Source organism: Labrus mixtus, chromosome 9, assembly GCF_963584025.1.
Source record: "Labrus mixtus chromosome 9, fLabMix1.1, whole genome shotgun sequence".
Lineage (NCBI taxonomy): Eukaryota > Metazoa > Chordata > Actinopteri > Labriformes > Labridae > Labrus > Labrus mixtus.
In genome coordinates this window covers 24,723,259-24,742,138 of record NC_083620.1, presented here as the reverse complement: position 1 = coordinate 24,742,138, position 18,880 = coordinate 24,723,259, and the positions used below count along the sequence as shown (strand labels likewise).

Genomic DNA, 18,880 nt, shown 5'->3' with positions numbered 1-18,880 from the left:
ACATAAGATTTAATAACACCTCTCCAACCCACAAAGACTGCTGCCAATGCTTTTATGTGTATACATCAGGGCTGGAAATTAGCGCCTATCACCCGCCAAATATTGGTGTTTGTTTTTCAGTGACGGCTGAATTTGCTCAACTTAGCAGTCACAGTTGCTGGTAAATAAAAGTAACGTAAATCACACACTTATAAAACAAGAAATGGATTCTCCTGCCTCTCAGTCGAGGTTCATTTGTAGCTTAATAAACTCAATTAGCCTTTGAGGACATGGCTGCAATGGAAACTCTTACCATCCTCAACATAAATAAAAAATGTCAGTAATGTCAAATGCTTGTAGTTGAAGCAATTCCGTTAATAAAATAGTAGATTACTTACTCTAAGCCTTGATCTGATATTATAGGTCATTACATTGTGCTGTGGCAAGTAAAAAAAAAAGAGACTGGTAGAGTCAGAGTGGCAGGTAGGCGAAACATTTGTATACAGATACAAAGAGATTGAGTTTGTTTGCAGTAAAGACGTTTAAGGCGAACTGAGCTTTCTTTTATTTGAGGCCATTGTCAAAACGAATGAGAAATGAAGCCTATACAAGTTATTTACTACCCACTCAGACACTGGAACCAGTGAGTCAGAGCAACGCATCGTTGGATACTTCGATGATTACAACCCATAGGCAGCATGTAGAAACACAACCCCACAGACAGATGTGAACGTGTTACATACACGCTACATGTACAGGGTATAAATAGAAAGGTTTAGGGTTAGAATAGTTCTGAAACACAACAAGCAGCATTGTGTTGTCAGTAAGAAAACGTCCCATTAACAAGAGCTTACCTTGGTGATGGTTTCCTGTGAGTTATACATATAAGAAAGAGAAGTTACATATTGACAAAGCTGTGGAGAACACAGAATAATTGGGTAGAGAACACTAGTAGTGTTTCTTCTATAAGAATTCCTTAGATGATTTTGACTGATGTGCCGAGGTGGTTTCAATGGGTAAAGAATTGAGTCTGACCTTGATGGCATTCTGCTCTGCTCCTGCAAATGAAGCCTGGAGTCAGGCTTTTTTGATCCTCCTGATATTTAGGCTGGTATAAACAGGAGCCAGGGAAATGCAGCACATTGACATTCCTCCCCCTATCTGGTAATGAAATTGCTTAGCGCTATTGCATCCTTTCAAGCATCACACTGTGCTCGCTCATATGGATTTAATCCTGTTTAGAGAGGCTGTTGCTGACGGCGTTCGGCACAATGCCAGTCTGAAAGTAATCCATTGAGTCTTAAATAAGTTGCCCTCTCTCAAGTATAAATATCTAAATCAGCTTATTGGAAATTAATAATCCAAACGGAATCTGAAACCGTGAGCGTTTCAAATCGTGACATGCTGATTACTGTCTATATTCTGCATTGGGTTGAATGTGTTGTTTGCTTTGTGCCAAAAAAAAACTCTGCTGTTGATTTTTCAATCAATGTGATATCAGATTTCTCTGAATGTGTAATTTAAAGACTTGTTGTTGTCCTACATATACCTCTGCACAGTCAGGTTCCAGGTACCAGCTCTACTCCTAAATATCTTAAATTAACAACCGAGCTCATGAAATCCAAAAAAGTCAAAAGAGATTTTCTCTGGATTTATTCAATCTTAGATAATCTCTAAAGCTTCTAGTGCTGTATATTTAATTGTCTTGTCCATTAAACTGAAAATGAAAACGCTAATGGAATTAGAAATTTACATTTCAAGCATGAGGGATACTGTAGTCTCAATTCCACTAAAAGCATGGCAGATAAGACGGAGGCGATGGTGTCATCACAATGGCAGAGTGGGATAATTCTTGCTGTTGACACAGTGGATAACAGGATGACTTGGATACAACTGGAGGATTATAGCAGCTAGATTTGATGACCGCCAAATGTCCTCTACGCTCCTAATGGAGTGTCACTTCTAACTGGATTGCCTTGGTTTATTTTACAGAAGTACTAACCTCCGTATGCTTTTTGCAATACTCATGATAGTTTACCATCTGGTGACGGCCTATAACACATTATAAAATATGATGTAGTGTGGCGAGGCTGTGTGTGGAGACATTTCTACATACATTCATATTTAGAAAAGCTACGGATTGCTTAAAGGGTAAAGACACTGTTTATAAATTCATTATTAGCTCGCTGATTTCAACATAATATGCAGGATGCATGTGATGGAAGGGATGACCTTTTCTAAAATTGTAATTCTACGGTGTGAACAGAGTGTCGACTTGTATGTCATGTAAAGTGCACAGTCTGCAGATTTTAGACCCAATAGAAAAGGGTGTGTTGTAGGACGGTAATGAATGCTTCCTTATTGATTTCTCTCTGTTTGTCTAATGACTGTGGCGTCCTTAATTATCAAAGAAATCTTTACACTTGATAGAGTGTAACATGTGTAAACATTTTTAAAAGCAAACTCAAGACCTACCTTTTTTAGTAGAGCTTTTAACTGAATCTCATTTCATCTAGTTTTATTACATTTTGAACCTCCTGTGTCTAGTTATTTTAACCGTAGTTTTTGGATTGTGGGATGGGGTGGGGGAGTGAGTCATGTTGTTGCTGTTTGATTAAATGTTGATGTAAAGCACTTTGTGATACATTCGTTGTATGAAAAGTGCTATACAAATAAGGTTTGATTGGTTGATTGATTGATTGATTGATTGATAGTCAAATCAAAACGACCAGATTGACGACAACAGGAGTGTCCATGCAAGGCATGTGCAACTCGTTCTCTTAAATCAGTGCAGCCCTTTGATTTCCTAAATGTGTAAATGATCACAGCCAAACATTGTACCTGCGTTCAGATGACGCACGCAGTCTGAAATCTCAGTTCTCTGCTCCCTAAAGTAAACAAAGATGTTTATTATGAAGGAAACAGGGATCGCAGACACAGTATAAGTCAGCAAATATTTAGAATTGTAATCGAGTGTATCCACAATAACAACCGAATAAGATTATGCTTTCCCGTGTGAAACATCCGTCTATATTTGAAGGGCCACAAATATCACTGTGTAATTAAAGTGCATTATTACAACAAAGCTCCAAATGAGCTCGACCGGCTTACAGCATCTCACTGCACTGCATGTAAAAGGATAAAAAGGAACATCTCGGTGCTCCCAGAGATTGTAGCTCTCATCTGAAGTCACTCGTTCTGGTTGGGTGACGCGGCTGACAGGGTTATTCTGGGACAATGAAAATACGCTGTGATTAATGGTTCAAAACAAAAGACACCATCCTGAGACGCTGTGTGTGTGCTCACAGAGCTGTAGCTTTTGGAGCTGATGGTCCATCTGAGCACACACCTCTAAATTAGTTCTGGTATCATAGATGTATGATAGAGCTCAGCCTTCAGTTTATCACACACACTCTCACCACACAGAATAACACCTTAAATCAGCCTAAGAGCCGTGTCATCTGTGACGGCACCTCCTGTAGAGCGGCCCCCACCAGCCTGATGTCATCTTATCCGGTTGGTTGGATGGAAGCCAGTCTGCAGGGAAAATTCAGAGGCACCTTAACGTCACCTTTCTGAAACACTCGATCGAGACAATTGAGCGCGGACTGTAATTGGCACGATACATCTCACCTGATCTGTTTCTGTCTGGGAATGGAAGTTAGAGGCCCCCCCGATGAGAGAGACCTTTTAACTCCAGTCATGTCGCCAGGAGAGGAGAGGTCACCGTTATGTGGAGACATAGCTCTAACATTTAAATGCATCGCAGGCTGCAGTTGTAAAGCTCCTTCATCTGCGGTGCTGTGTCATATTTCAGCGAGATTTGACAATGCTGGTGCTTCACAGCTCCAATAAAAAAGGCTTCATTTTCTTCCATCTGGCTGAGCCGTTGTCGAGTGCTCCATCTCTTATCTCTGCTGTACTCATTTTAGGGTACCTCACAGTCGCACATTGTTCATTGTCACAGGCTTAAGAGATCCTAATGAATGTGATTGCTCTATCCTCCTCTTGTGTTTGGGCTCAATGCATATGTATTTAACTTCGGCTGGATCATTCTGCCTGCTATAATTTCCTGTGTGTCATGCTCCCTCTGCCACATTCTGCAAAGCAAGCCCATTGTAATGGAACTGAATGACGAGTAGATTCAAAGTTTTTTGTGATATTTCTTTTCTTCTGATAATCCTTTTTTGAATTACTCAGAAGGTTACAATAGGTCATATCACACCTTTCAGTCTGACATCTTCTCCCCCCATCTCTCAGTATTGTTTTCTTTATTCTTTTTTTTCAGATTCAGAATGCAGATGACGTGTTGATTACTCCCTTGGAAAAATTTCGGAAGGAGCAGATCGGCGCTGCGAAGGTAAGAGACCACCTCCGCGCGCAATTAGCAATTGAACAGCGGAGGGTATTTCATGTGCTCTGACATCCTCGCCCCGGCGTCCTCGCCCCCTTCATCTCCCCTACGGTATGTAAATCATTAATTAAAAGCGGAACGAGACACTGCCAAGACCAAGTGACTTAATCAGACGGCGGGGGTGGGGGGGGGCATCAACAAAGCTGTCAGTTTGCGATTGTGACATTTCAAAAATATCAAGACGTGTGAGTTGACGAGGTCATCGGTTCTTTTGGTGTAGCTGGTTTATGTTTACATGAAGGTGACAGCATATAGAACAATTATCTGTACACACACACTTACAGATCGAGCTATGGTATTTATATTCCAAGTTGATTAAACACGTGTTGTGTTTTTCCAGCTGAGGTTGGATTTGAAAACCACATCCAGTAGATTAAATAGAAACCTTGATCATCTACTGCTTTGATCACATGCACAACTCCTGAAAATGACTTTGGGTGAGCTGCATGTGTGAACACAAATAAACAGATTTTTTTTGCCCTGACTTCACCTGGACTTTTTTTTTTTTTTTTTTTTAGCAACATTTCAGTGTGAAGTTGGGGTTAGGCGATGAGTGAACGCATCAGAAAAAATGTTGACCAAGTTTAGAACAAATGGCCGTGCATGATCGTTGCACTGCCGGTTTGATGATCATGCACGTAACGAAGCTGCTTCATACTCTTTTCCACATGCCGGTATGTTCTTTTCCACTCATTTTGTTGATACAGTGAACACGTCCAATGATGCAAAGCATTGATGAAGGCAAAAAAAAAAACTGTCATTGTAGTGTTGGACTCTGTCCCTGCGTCCGCCATCTTGGATTTCCACAGCTTTCTTTTATGTCATGTCTTGCCTCCTAAGACCCTTCCCCCTTCCTCCCATCCAACCGGGTAAACATATGTGAATAAGTAAGACTTCAGGGGCACACTCTTCTCAAATGTTCTTGAAATTTAAGGAGTGCATAATGTGAAAACATCTTATGTCACAGTCTCTAGTTCTCCTCTGTTCTCCTTACAAAGATGACTCTGCAGGATCGAGCAGCAAGGACCTTTTTAAGTGCACTAACAATGTGATCACTTTAACTTTCCACGATCTAATACATTGCATTCCCCATTTATGTAATCATATTACTGTAATCCTGTTACATGTAATGCATTCCTCCATAGCCTTTTTGATAAAGAGGATTGATATCAGTGGGGGTTCTGCAGAGTGTTGCTCCGAGGCATCCTGGTTCCACAGCGGCTTGGTTTGTTGAAGTCTGCGTCGACTGCAAAGAACAGTGTGGGCTTGTTGCTACAAGCCATGCTTTCATTCCTGGCCAACGCACAGGCATAAAATGAAAGTGGAGGGCTGCTTGTTTGTGGTCATTCCCGTGGTGAGATCACACATGAAGGAGCTGCTAGAACTCAAGCCTTTACACAGATCTCCCACTGAGTTTCTTAGTCCGCTGCAAACTGGGCTCTCCACTCTGTGAATCATTTGCACGTCTTTACATAGCTCTAACCACTGTGTGGGGACATGACGGCCTCAAAGTCACACTCCTTCCAACCTGGATTTATTTTTGCATTGGCTTGACGGCCAGTGGTCTGCAGGAGAAGTCATTTACAGAACTCTATCGGTGTCTTCTTCAAACCTGCCTGCACTGTAAAGGGACTATTTTATTTCCTCTCGGTGCTCATGTGTGAACATCAATCACTCCTCCTTTTTACCATCCAGACTAAATAACCATTGTCGCTCCATGTCTCTACTATCGAAAGTATCTACTGTAATGAAATGGTACGTTCTGCTGCCATCTCTCTCTCTCTCTCGCTCACTCGGCCGCCCATCTCATTGCTCAGTGTTATTGCACCGACTCTCTATGTTTATAAAATGGTTTCTTAAAAGCCACAGCCCCCGTCACTCCCGCTACCTCTCATATCCTCCGACCACTTCCTCCTAATGGCTCTCTCCTCCTGCAGCCCATCCCCCCCCCACACACACACACTAAACATTAGCCCAACTAGAGTGAGATAAAAGGCAGACATCACGAGTGGCTGGGCAACTTTCCACTGTTCCGAGAATCTGGGAGAGATCTGCAGGCTCTCTGACCCTTCCAGTTACTGCGCGCTTCTCGTCTGAGAACGTCAGATGGACAAACGGGGGAGCTCTTGCCTTATTTGGGTATGCTGCGAGTAATCCCACTGAGGTTACGTACCAGTGTATCAGCTTCCTAGGCACAGAGCACAACACTTCCACGGCCATAACACACCAGCAGATTGGACTGCAGCACTACAGGACATATTAGACACAGTCTGCCTCACACAAAGGCTCAACCAAAAATGTTGTGGAATCAAACTTTGTAAAGCGTGTAACAAATGAACTTCGAGCAAAGCCACGAGAATTTCAAACCATCATGTTTTACCACTGGAGCATGCTCTCATCACCAGATGTGCTGGCTGCCAAACCCAGATGTAGAAGTGAAATTATTGTCACCCTTTTTTTTAGTTTCAGATACATTTTTTGTGAGCTAGAAGTTGTCGACTTCCCAGACAGAGAACAACACTTTTCAAAACTGAAAACAGGAACAGAAATATGTCCTGGTTCCAGTCCCTGCTGTTTGCCTTCACTTCACCATCAGCATTTCTGCAAAATGACTAAATGCTCCAATTCAGATGTGAACTTTTAGTCTGAACTTAAACGTACCTGCCGCTTTAAGGGCTGTGGTGTTGATGTTTCTGAACCATTGGAGGTAAACTGCCTGAAACCGGTTCAGCTCTGAGATTTTTTTAAGGCCTTGAAATTTAAACAGACCCTTAGGACGCTTTGTCAAGAAAGTACCAGGGGGTGTCAAACTGGTGGGTGGCTGTCCTGCTATCTGAATATTTTCATCAGAGATTTGCACCATTAGGGGCACCATGGGGGTCCCCCCGCTAGCTGAGAGTGTAGAATGAGTGCTAACCTGCCCAGATGGGCGTCAGATGGCCATCGATAATTTGAGCCGTCCTCATCCTACAAAGAGTGCGGGGACATCACTCAGACGCTTCTTGGCTTGTTTCCGTCTCCAGAGGCAGGAATGACATTTGCTTTCATGCTATGAAATCCCAAAATATGCTCGCCAGTACGCAGTGGAGTAAAGGGCGTCAATTAGGGAAATGCTCTCCAGCTGTGCGGGCTTCTTTTCCATCATGAAAATATGTACAGTATGTTTTTATACTTCTATTCACCTTGGGAAGTTGTGGTTAACAGACATAGATACAGACACATAAGCATATGACTGAAAGACTCCTCTTCCTTTTTCTGTTGAACTGAGGTTCTGCTCTGGAAAAAAAGGGCTTGGCAAAAAGTGATCGTTCATTTATTTGAAGTTGAGTTAGATTGGGAAGAAATTATTGTTTCTTTTCTTGTGTTACAAAATCCTTTGGGTTAATGACATAATACCACAAAGTGGGGCTAAAGAGCCGTTTTGGACGGTTAAATTGTAACTGATGCGTTTTGCTGTTGATCAACTAACATACGACTTTCAAACTTACCGTTAAAACGATGAACTATTCACACTCCCAGTGAATGCTAGCCGGGATTTAGACCTTGAAATGTGGCTGAAAATAGATTGAAATCGGGTCTGACCGATTAATTAAGTGTTAATCACTTTTTTTAAAACCTGCTTAAATGTGGTGTTCACATCAAAGTGAAACACATTTTTTTCAATGATTCTGATAATTTTTTTACTTTAGCATTTAAAAAAGGGTGACAGAAATGAGGATTGTAGCGGCATTTGTGCACAATCATTCCGCAATGGCGGGTGAAATCCTGTCTATGCAAAAATGTAATTTCACCCGATTTAAATTTGTTAACAAAAATCATAAATATGACACATTATGGGCTGTGTGATGCTATCAAGAAGGTTCAGGGACATTGTAAAGAGAGCATTTATAAACATTCTCCATGGAGGATGAAAATGCGCATGTTTATGCACTTAAGCACAGCTCCTACACCCAAGCAGAAAGACTCCTGGGTGCTGACATAGATATTTTATACCTGACAGGAGGGTAAATATACAGAAATGTCAGCGGCTGAAAGTGAAGTGCATCACACTTAGGGAGTTGTTAATAGCAGGCCAGGTCTACTCCGCTGTAAATGTTGTTGTATGTGACTCTGATGCACTGCTTATACAATCATTTTAGCTCCTATATACATGAGGTGTCTTGAAAATCACTGTTGGTCATTGTATGATGATTCTTGTGACAGGTGCATATCTTACTGGTGAAATCTGGTCTGGTCTACCTTTCACTTTTGAACCAGTTTTAAATGTCTTTTTGAGGGTGGCCATGGAGGTCATTTAAACTGAATTTCAGTGTTAAAATGCTCAGTTCATTTGTCAAAGGTTGTGACCATTGATGCCCAGTATACAGCACAGTCATACCATCTGGACTGAAACCCAAGGGTTAAAATCCGACCTCTGCCCTTTGCTCATGTCATCCCCCAATTTCTCCTCCCAATATTTCTCCTCTTCCTTCAGCTGGCCTATCTAATACAGGCAAAAAGTCCAAGCACTTATAAACACAGATGATCAAAGAAGGGATGTATGACGTGCAGATATGCAAATCAAGATGACAGCGCTGCGCACGGCCTCAGACTCCAATTTTAGCTGCAAAAAAACGAGAAAAAGCATGAACGAGGTGATGCACATTAAACACCTTTCTTTCCATTATTCTCATGTCTTAAATCTTCCCCATCACTTTTCCCCCGTGCCCTACTCAATAAAGCAGAAACACCATTAAAGAATCTTTCAGAAAGTAATTACTTTTTTTCTCCAGATCGCAACAAAATCACAAGGCAGTCAAAGTAGACCTTGAGAGGTCGGTCTTCACCTGTTTTTGAAGGCAGCAGCCATCCAGTGGAAAAGTATCAGCTCCTAGCTGTTAGCAGAGTGATGTGTGTGAAATGAGCTTAGGTGAAAACAGCAACATCAAACAATCGAGCATAAATGATGCAATATTAGTAAAAAAAAAAAAAAACATCTTTATTCATATCATATATATATATTATGAAGGACAGCTTTACTCTAACATTTTATCTAACTGACAGTGTCTGCTATGCACTGCAGTTGAGCAGTGACATTATGGAGTCATTTTGAAGGATACGCTCACATAATGGTTCTTAGTTTTATTGTATGTTCTTGCGGTGTATTCACGGCTCTCTGGAGCTGAAAGAGTGTTTGTGTTTCATGTCGTCCCTCACTGTGGTGAAAGCTTCCCAGTCAGTCCTCACCGGCATGTGGGTTTAATAAAGCAGAACATGTTCCTCGTAGTTAAACACAAGCCTTGCCAACGGGTCCCTAACTAATACAATCTTTATTCAACCAATCTTCATGAGAAAACCAAACGCACTCTTCAGTGAACCGTTTCTTATAAACGCCTGTGTCAGAAGATACAGTGCTGACATTAGAGAACTTCCTGTTACCTCAGACATAATAATGGTGTTTCGAGGGAGCTCTTTCGAAGCGGTAGTCAAGGCAACCCTGACCACTGATCACAGTCCAAAACAAATACTCCTCTGATGTGTCATCTAAACAAAGGTTTCCAAACTTCCCGATGACTCAGGTTGTCTTTTTCGCTCTCGTTATCTCCTCTGGCTAAGTGGTGAGAGAGGGGTTTAGGATGATCTTTTTCTGACAGTGAGAAGCCTAAGGCATCCCTATAGGAATCAGTACAGACCTATATTCATGCTGAGCTTGTCGAAACACTACACCATAATAATAAAAAGAGGCCTTTGAAGGTTATCCTATGAAGATATCAGTTTTATTCTCCTGCAGCTTTGCTCAGACTTCAAGTGTCAGATCAGAGGAGATGTGACCGTCACCAGCATGGTATGACTTTTTCACTTTTATTTCTATGACTACAGATTTGTTACGTCATGTGTCAGATTGAACAGAGGTTCTAATAAATCATAATTTTCCCGACTAAAGCCCTGCAGTTTTGCCTCTCTCTCTCTCACACACAAAAACACACACACACACACACACACACACACACACACACACACACACACACACACACACACACACACACACACAGAGCATGGCTTATTCAGAAGTCTGGGTATTTGTTTTTCGACTCCTCAGAAGCAGATGTTTGTAATTATTCCGTGTTAATTGGCCGACTTCTAGCTGTCTGTGATGTCTCCTCGGGAAGTGAGATTTCAGGTAAAGAGGGGGAAACATCTTTTTTGGTAAAGTAACTGAACTGGTGCTGAAGAGCCTTGTTTTCTCCCCTGTGGATGTGAGACCAGCTCATGTGTGGCGGAGCATCAAAAAATAACCCCGGCTAACTGCTATGTATCTATCGCCATTCTGGACCCCTACTCCAATTAGCTGTCTCCTAATGAGCCCGTAGACATAGGTTTGCACAGTCTTCTCTTTCATGTTACTGCTCAGAGCTTCATTTAAAATGTGCACGCTCTGAGAACATGCAGCATGTAAGACATCACATGCCGTGCACGCCTTTTATTATTCCAAGGTGTTGGCCAGAAATGAAGAGGTACAAAGGAAAAGTGATATCTGTGGTTCTTTATTCTACATACAAACATGGGCACATTGGACCTCTCTTGATGCTTACATCTGTTACCATGGTGACGAGAGGCACAGGAATGATGAGCTTGAGGCTTGTTAGGGCCAGTTTCAAACCGGCGATGTTCTGCAAAGCCTCCAAATATTACCCTCGCTGTCTTCCCTCCTCTTCTCAGCACCCTGTCTTTATCAAAACTGAGAACAGTGAACCAGAAGAAAAGCTGCCTGCAGTTTGTCTCCTAATTTTCCTCCCTGCAACGTTACATTATCAATTAGCGAGCGCACTGATCCTACAGCTGGCATCAAAGTGTTTTTTTTTGGTTTTTTTTTAACAGGCTTGCCAGTTATAAAATTCCACTACAGAGGATTCTGCATCAGAAATATTCTCTTCCTGCGTCTGATTTATTCATGAGCACGAACAAAGCAATCAGATGAGGAAATCTCCCAAGTGGTGGGGGTTCATGTGTGTTTTTTGTGCACCGCGGAGTGTCGGGGAAGTGCTCCGGCTCCATCCATTCCCTGCCCAGATGATTACTCGGGGGGGGGCGCTGCATTAGTTGGTGTCAGAAACTTCTGTGCTTCAGGATATGTATCTATCCACATCCACGTCCTCTGCCGCCACGTGTCGGGCTTCAAAGACTTTTGCCTGCACTGCTCCCCCTTCTCCTAGAAGTCTTTGCAATTTTAATTGCCCGTATTCCTTTCTGATTGCACAAACATATCCAGAAGGGGGGTCGGGGTGGGAGTGCAATCACCACATGGGCAAACCAGCAAACACCTGGTGTTCTTGGAGGGTATCATTACAATCGCACCAGTTTCTACACGTCCTGCCTGGATGAAAACAAAGCAAGGCACTTTAGGTGACTTAATCAGAGTGGCTCTCTCTCTCTCTCTCTGCAGCTCTGAGTCACTCCCCACTCTGTGTGAGTGTGAAAGAGTCCGTCCAGACGTGCAGAGGAGGCAGTCTGCAAGGAGGTATTTTTTTTGGGTCTGCTCACACTGGTCAGCAGTGCCGGGTGAATCGTGTTGTGACTGCGGGGCTCAGCTAAACCTAAAGCTCTTAATTTGATGTGATCCCCCAGTGCGAGTGTGAGTGTGTGTGTGTGCTTTGTTCCTGAGCTTGTGGGAATGTGTGTTGGTATTTTTCCTCAGGGCCACACTTGTATGCCTGCCCACAGCGCAGTGTCACGTTACAGCAGTCAGTATGGCAAACACTTTTGTTCTCTTACAGCAACAACAAAAAAAAAATGTCAGTGAGAAATCATTGTTTATGCTTATTTAACTATCCACCTGTTAACTTTTTTTTTTCTGAATAGCAGGCATACAAACAATTGATTTTTCTACCCTTCTCCTGAAAAGGTCACTCCCGGGTCAGACAAAGGCAGGAAAGATGGAAATAAGATGCTACTACATGAAATGATCTATTGATTTTTTTTTTTTTTGTGCTGTACTTGTTATAGTTATGTAGGAGGGTTACAGTGTCTCGTGGTGGATTTTCTCCAGTGAGTCTTGACTGCTGTGGGGGTTTGCTGAGGCAGAAACACTGTTCTAGGTCATATCAGTAGCTAGTAGATTAGACTTGCTAAATTTCAGGGCCATGGGAATGAAAACAAAAAAACAAACAAGCAGGATCTGGTTACAGTGGCTGTTTCCTCACACTTTCCCCCAGCCCGCTCGGTTCCATTCCCCCCCACTTTATGAATGTTTGCCCAGCGAGATGGGCAATAAGTGGGCAAAGCTTGGCTTAGAGGTCAGAATTGAAGATGAGGCACTTGAATGCTCTCAGAGTTTGATTACAGCCTTCAGAGTATTTTCTTTATTCGGGTTAAATGTCAAATCTCTTCTCATCCATCCATATGCTTTATAGATGGGCATCTGGCATGAAAAACCCACTTCCTGCTCCTTCCTCAGATCATTTTTGGGACACTGTTTCTGAGGAACATGATATGTCTGGAGGTGAAGCTTCAGAGGGAAGAAACATGCGCATAGAAACGATGAAGGCTTGTTTGTTAACATGCTGTTGTTGATCGACAGTGTTCTGTTTATTGCTGTGAACTTCTGTCACCATCTGAGCCAATGTGAAAACACTAGAACAGATCATACAAAAGTCCTTTAGATAATGCATCCTTCAGACCTTGTCTACACATTAGATCAGCCGTGTGTCATGTTTATGACCTTAAAGAATCCATTGTCTACACATTAGATCAGCCGTGTGTCATGTTTATGACCTGAAAGAATCCACTGTCAGGAACTTCAACCGTCATTTACTAAACGCCATGTCAAAATGTATCGAGACTTCCACCTAGTGGCAGCTCGTCACACACACCCACATCAGGAATGCATGACACACTTGATGTTTAAGCTCTTTATTTGTCTTTTGGACTCTTTTTAGGAGGGGAAGAAGAAATTTGATAAGGAAACCGAGAAATACTACTCCACGCTTGAGAGACACCTCAACTTGTCGTCCAAAAAGAAGGAAGCCTACCTGCAGGAGGTGAAGGCGAAACCAATTGTCTTATCCCCCCAAACATGTCTTTAAATAATGCCATTTTACGGTCTCCTTCAAGTCAAAGCTTTCTGTGTGTGCTTTATTCTCTCTGCGGGCTCTGTTTCCAGGTGCTGGTGTAAGCATTAACTCTCTTATGTCCACACAGTGCTGTCCCTGTTTGACCCCTGTCTTTGTTAGGGCTCTAACCCTGGTTTGTTTGCTTCTCCTCAGGCCGACACGCAGATTGATAAGGAGCGGCAACTCTTCTATGATGCGTCCCTCGAGTACGTTTTCAAAATACAGGAAGTGCAAGAAAAAAAGAAGTTTGAATTTGTCGAGCCGGTAAGAGAAGTGTCCTTTTTTACATATTCCTGTGCTTAAATGCATATTGAAGATGCAGTAATTGCTTAGACTTTTGACTATGTATAGAGTTAAAGTAGAGTTTTAATGGCACACTCTCGATATAGCACCCAATCCTTGTACTTACTGCTAATGGAAGTGGCTTTTTAAGTGTTTCCTGTGTCTTCTCCTAAGTGGAGACACACTCATACGTCTCTCACAGGTATACATCTTGGCTGGTTTGTGCCGGGTATTTGTCATCTGCATCACAAATTCACTGTAATATTGTCGATCCATTTGTAGGGAGGTGGTGGGTAAAATTAGATAAAGTGCTCGTCGTCAAACAAAACAGGACAAAGTAGAAGCACAAATCCAGCCTGTGTAAAAGCCCGGACCTTCCAGATATGTGGAGTCAATTCTAACATCTTTAGGGGGGGGGAAGTTACCAGGAAGCATTAAGTTCTCTAGGTGTTAAATGTCTGGAAAACGTGAGATGGGAGCAAAGTGGCTGTTTTAAGAGCCCCCCCCACTCCCATTTGTTTATATCCACTGGCAGGTCACCCAGAGCACAGGCCAGAAATGTAAATCTCCAGGCTCCAGGTAGTAATGGGGAAAGTGACAGAGCTCAGCCTTGCCTGTGATGAATCTGGGCACAGATAAGATGCTTCATCCTTGAACATTTGACACAGCGAGTCTCATGTTAGAAATAAAATCCGTGCTTATGTCTGTGGATTTGACCTAGAGAAACCTCATGTGAAGGTGCATTCAGTTTATTCCTCCAGCAACATTTTCTTCACTTTTTTTTTTCTCCAGTTTTTTTTAAATTTCTTCTCAGGAAACAAAAACACATATTAGAACAAGCATTAAAACACTAATTCTCACCCTCCTTCGTCCTCCCCTGGTATCCGAACGGCTACACATTAGAAATTAATAATAATAAATTAGTACAGTACAAAGGAAAGAAAACAACGACAACAACTAAAGATGATAACAATAGTAACAGTGAAATCAAATGGCTGAGTGAGAATAAATAAAGGGGCCAAGTTTGTCACAAGTAGAACCACTTACTGACCACAGAGATAATAAAAGTAAATATTACTACAGCAATACACCCAAATATTGATATGAACTGAATATGCATTTGTTCATACACAAATGGGAGACATGCACATCTTCTTATCTCAGATGTAATAGTTTGGTACAGGAAGACACATCTACAGAATCATGGGTAGGCTCATACTCTCACATACTGCCTCATGTAAATGGTTAAATTGTAGTTATGCAGAAATCAAATCGATGCAACAGCCTTAGAGAACTCAAACTTTGCTTATTTTTCTTTCCTCCAGTGCATCATCTTAATAACATTTAATTTGTCCATATTTGCGACTTCATTATTTTTACCTTACTGTAAATGAGAAGTAATCAGGTTTCCACTGATATTGCAATGCAAAGATGAAAAAGATAGTTTTAACTCCTACAGTGGAGTTCCACTGAATGTGACTTTGAAGGTGGCACAGAATTAAAGCAGATTCTGTACTTCTGGAAATAAATCACAGCAGGCTCGTTCCCCATGTGTTTAAGAAACTCAGTGATAATTGTGTTGTTAAGAAAGTCGTTATGGCATCTGCTTGTCAAAATGGAAATGTGAAGTTGCAGTGTTCCTTATTAAAGTGTTCTCTCTGGTGTAAATTTTAATCAAGCTCTGTATTGTTTATTCACTTGGCAAATCAGCTTTAAATATTCCTCTCTCCAGCTCCTGGCCTTTCTTCAGGGTTTGTTTACGTTCTACCATGAAGGATACGAGCTGGCTCATGAATTTGAGCCTTACAAACAGCAGCTCCAGTTCAACCTACAGAACGTAAGTCTCCACACCTCAGGGGTTGCTACACAAATGCAAGCAGCCTGGTAATCAGATTCTGCAGCTTATCATACCGAGACATAACAAGCAGAGTTTTCACAAATGGATAGCCGTGTGATTAAATGAGATTCTGTGGCACACAGAGGATCAATAGTTTTCAGAATGTTGTATTGCAGACAGTCACTGCAGGCTGTTTAATGGTAATGTGTCAAAAAAGAGTTAAGAGTTGGGAGTAAAACTACAGCTGCAGCCATGCCCCCCTCCCCCCTCCCCCCCTCCTTCTTTCCATCACCATGACCTCACCACTTGTAGCCTGAGGGCCCAAATTTCTCTCTGACCCAAAATGTCAGCCTCACTGCCCTGACAGTTTTCACCGCGTGACCCTCTCTCCAAGTCCTTGGATGCAGAGAGCTCTGAAAGGAGAGGAGGAGAAGGTGAGTCTGTCTCAGCATCCCGCTAGTTAGGGGAATGAAACAGCCTCATTCTGTTCTTTAAACTCCATATAAAGAGGTTTACTGGGAGTTTGAACATCTGAGTGTCTGTCCTAATTTTGGCACATCTCTTGTGCATTTTCCATAATAAATGTAACATTTTAAAGGTCACATATTATTCTCCTTTTCAACCAGTTTAAATGAGTCTCAGAGCTACCCTAAATGTGTGTGTGAAGTTTCTTGTTCTAAATCCACTCTGATCCTGTATTTGATCATGCCTATAAACCCCTCTATTTCAGCCTTGCTCAGAACAGGCTGTTTCTGTGTCTGTACCTTTAAATATGTAAATGAGCCGTGTCTGACCACGCCCCTCTCTGGAAAGGCTTTGGGTAGCTCAGGCTTTCTTGTCAGGCTCCATGTCTTATTGTTTACACTGAGAAGGCAGACTCAGAGGGCAGAACAAACACCTAGCTGTGGGGGTGTCACCCACCTGGGGGAGGGGTCACTGCCCTTTGTGATGTCATGAAGGGAAAATCTCCAAACGTCCTCATTTAGTACACATTTTCTGAAAAGTAGAGCAGGTAAAAGACGGAAAGGATGGACTTTTCTCATAATTTGGGGGGTTTGTAGACAGACTAGAGACACATATAAGTGTTTGACAAACATGGTAAAGTGCATTTAGCATAACATGTGACCTTTAATGTCCAAACGGTTTGCCAGTATCTCAGTAATTATTTCTCCTGCCTTTTGAAGCTGTACAATTATGAAGCATTTGTCAATGTTTTTCTTTAATTTATGTCAGTCTTCTCCTGTGTCGATAAAATATGAGTGAAAATTAGACTTTTACTGTTAATACACTTATAATCCAACCTTGTTTTTTCTGTGCAGACACGAAACAACTTTGTGAGCACCAAGCAGGAAGTGGAGAAGCTGATGAAGAGGATAAGGTCGGCAGATCAGGACTACAAACCCCCAGGCCAGTGGACGATGGAAGGCTTCCTGTACGTCCAGGAGAAACGTGAGTCTTTCATAGCCAGACGGACCGCCCACCCAACTTCTAAGTGCATGGTTTTTACATCCATCATCATAAACATGTCTTGAGTTCTCCCAGGCCTCTGCAGAGGAGATTCTCTCACACAGAGCTCATAATTCATCCTGTTTACTGATTCACTTTGATGTGCTCTCAGACAAGGGGGGACATACCCGAATGGTAGATTTTTATCAGCAGCGATAAACAACTTTTGATTCATCACACTTTAATTGCGAATTGATTTTCAGAGGTCTTTCCAGAAGCCTGCGATTCAGAGAAAAATATTTTGGCTCTGACTCTGTTTTGTCCTTTTTTTATACCGTCCCTAGGTCCTCTGGGATGCACTTGGACCCGCCACTACTGCACATATGAGAAAGGCAGCAAGACCTTCACCATGAGCACCACTGAAAATAAGTCAGCTGGGAAACAGGTAGTTACGGATTAGCTGCACAAAACAAATGATGAAAGCTGAAAAAAACACAGAGGGAGTTTAATCCGTGTGGGTGAAACAAAGAGCCCCTTTGAGGTTTAGAGAATTTCTCAGCCCAGAGGGGAAAAAAGGGGAGGAAAGGCAAGATGACATAACTGCGAATTGGGCACAGAAAGCGACTTCTTAAGTCAAGGCAGACTAAAATGGTTCAAAGATAACTAAATTCATAAATAACAAGAAAGGGAAAGTCGAGGAATGAAAATAACCTTAACAGAGACAGTAATGGGGGGGTTTGAGTTCTGTAGGGTTTTGAAGATTCACTTGATGTAAGTGCATGTATGCTTTCAAACTTCATGAAGTGTTAGACAAACATTTTAATTCTCGTTCTTTTCCATCAACTAAGAGCAACCATGCTGTACATTTACCATAGGATAACAGTTTTTAAACTTAAGTAAATACATCCATGGGGAGAATTGAAGGTAGATGCCTTTACATGTGTTAATTATTCTGTTATTATCAGTGTCGGTTTCTATTAATCACTGCAGTGTGTGTGTGTTTGTGTTTTTAGAATGGGCTCGTCCTGAACCAGGCGGAGATGTTCAAACTGAAGTCCTGCATTCGGAGGAAAACGGACTCCATCGACAAACGTTTCTGCTTTGATATCGAAGTGGTGGAGAGGTCTGTGACTGTGATGAGTCATTGACATGTCCCTCAAAATGTTACTTGCATGGACTGAAAACAAAAACACACAAAACATGACTTCCTCTCATGTGTGGTAGATTGAAAACAGCAGGTGGCAAAATATTATGAAATCTACATGCTAGTTTTTGTACCACATGATTATCTGTGACCTCTGGAAAGTGTTGAAAGTACCATGACATCACTCCAGATATTAGACATGGCCGAATAAGAGTTGTCAAAGCAACATTCACCCACATGGAAGTCGTGTTAAAATGAAGTTCTTCTCATGCACTTCCTGTTTTATTGAACCCAAAGTGATACTGGAAATGAACCCAGATTATCATGGTAGTGTTGAGAGCTGTTCAGGTTTGATTAACATCTTGTAAGACTCTCTGTTTATCAGATTTGAATGTTTTCAGCTCTGTTTGTGTCCTGCATGTTCCTTCAGCCCTCTCCCCCCCCCCTCCTAAAGCCCTTGTTTGTTGAATGTCCACACACGACATTGCCTCTATTGTTGAACCCATTCCGTCTTCTCTCTGTGTTCATGTCGATGTAGAAATGACATCTGTCGTGGAACTCTTTTCAGACCGCTTCAGTTTTTCTGTAAAGTCCGGTATGTGAACTGACCAGTGCTGCCCTTTCTGAGCCCGTTGCATGTGCTGCATGTGTGCTGCTAATCGTCTCAAATCCAAGCCTGTCGCCTTCTT

The 18,880-nt window shown here is 42.1% G+C and overlaps 1 protein-coding gene across 4 annotated transcripts in view; it reads left to right on the top strand.

Annotated features, from left to right (window-relative positions):
• Positions 1–18,880, top strand: part of LOC132980749 (rho GTPase-activating protein 42) — a 64,635-nt gene that overhangs the window by 35,263 nt on the left and 10,492 nt on the right. For 2 of the 4 annotated variants that reach the window (XM_061047052.1, XM_061047051.1), the window contains exons 4-11: positions 4,268–4,339; positions 13,309–13,410; positions 13,636–13,746; positions 15,497–15,601; positions 16,921–17,050; positions 17,392–17,492; positions 18,061–18,170; positions 18,730–18,786. In XM_061047052.1, coding sequence (XP_060903035.1) covers positions 4,268–4,339; positions 13,309–13,410; positions 13,636–13,746; positions 15,497–15,601; positions 16,921–17,050; positions 17,392–17,492; positions 18,061–18,170; positions 18,730–18,786 — 788 coding nt within the window. The remainder of the gene's footprint in view (positions 1–4,267; positions 4,340–13,308; positions 13,411–13,635; positions 13,747–15,496; positions 15,602–16,920; positions 17,051–17,391; positions 17,493–18,060; positions 18,171–18,729; positions 18,787–18,880) is intronic. The other 2 variants (XM_061047054.1, XM_061047055.1) reach the window with 1 other exon arrangement.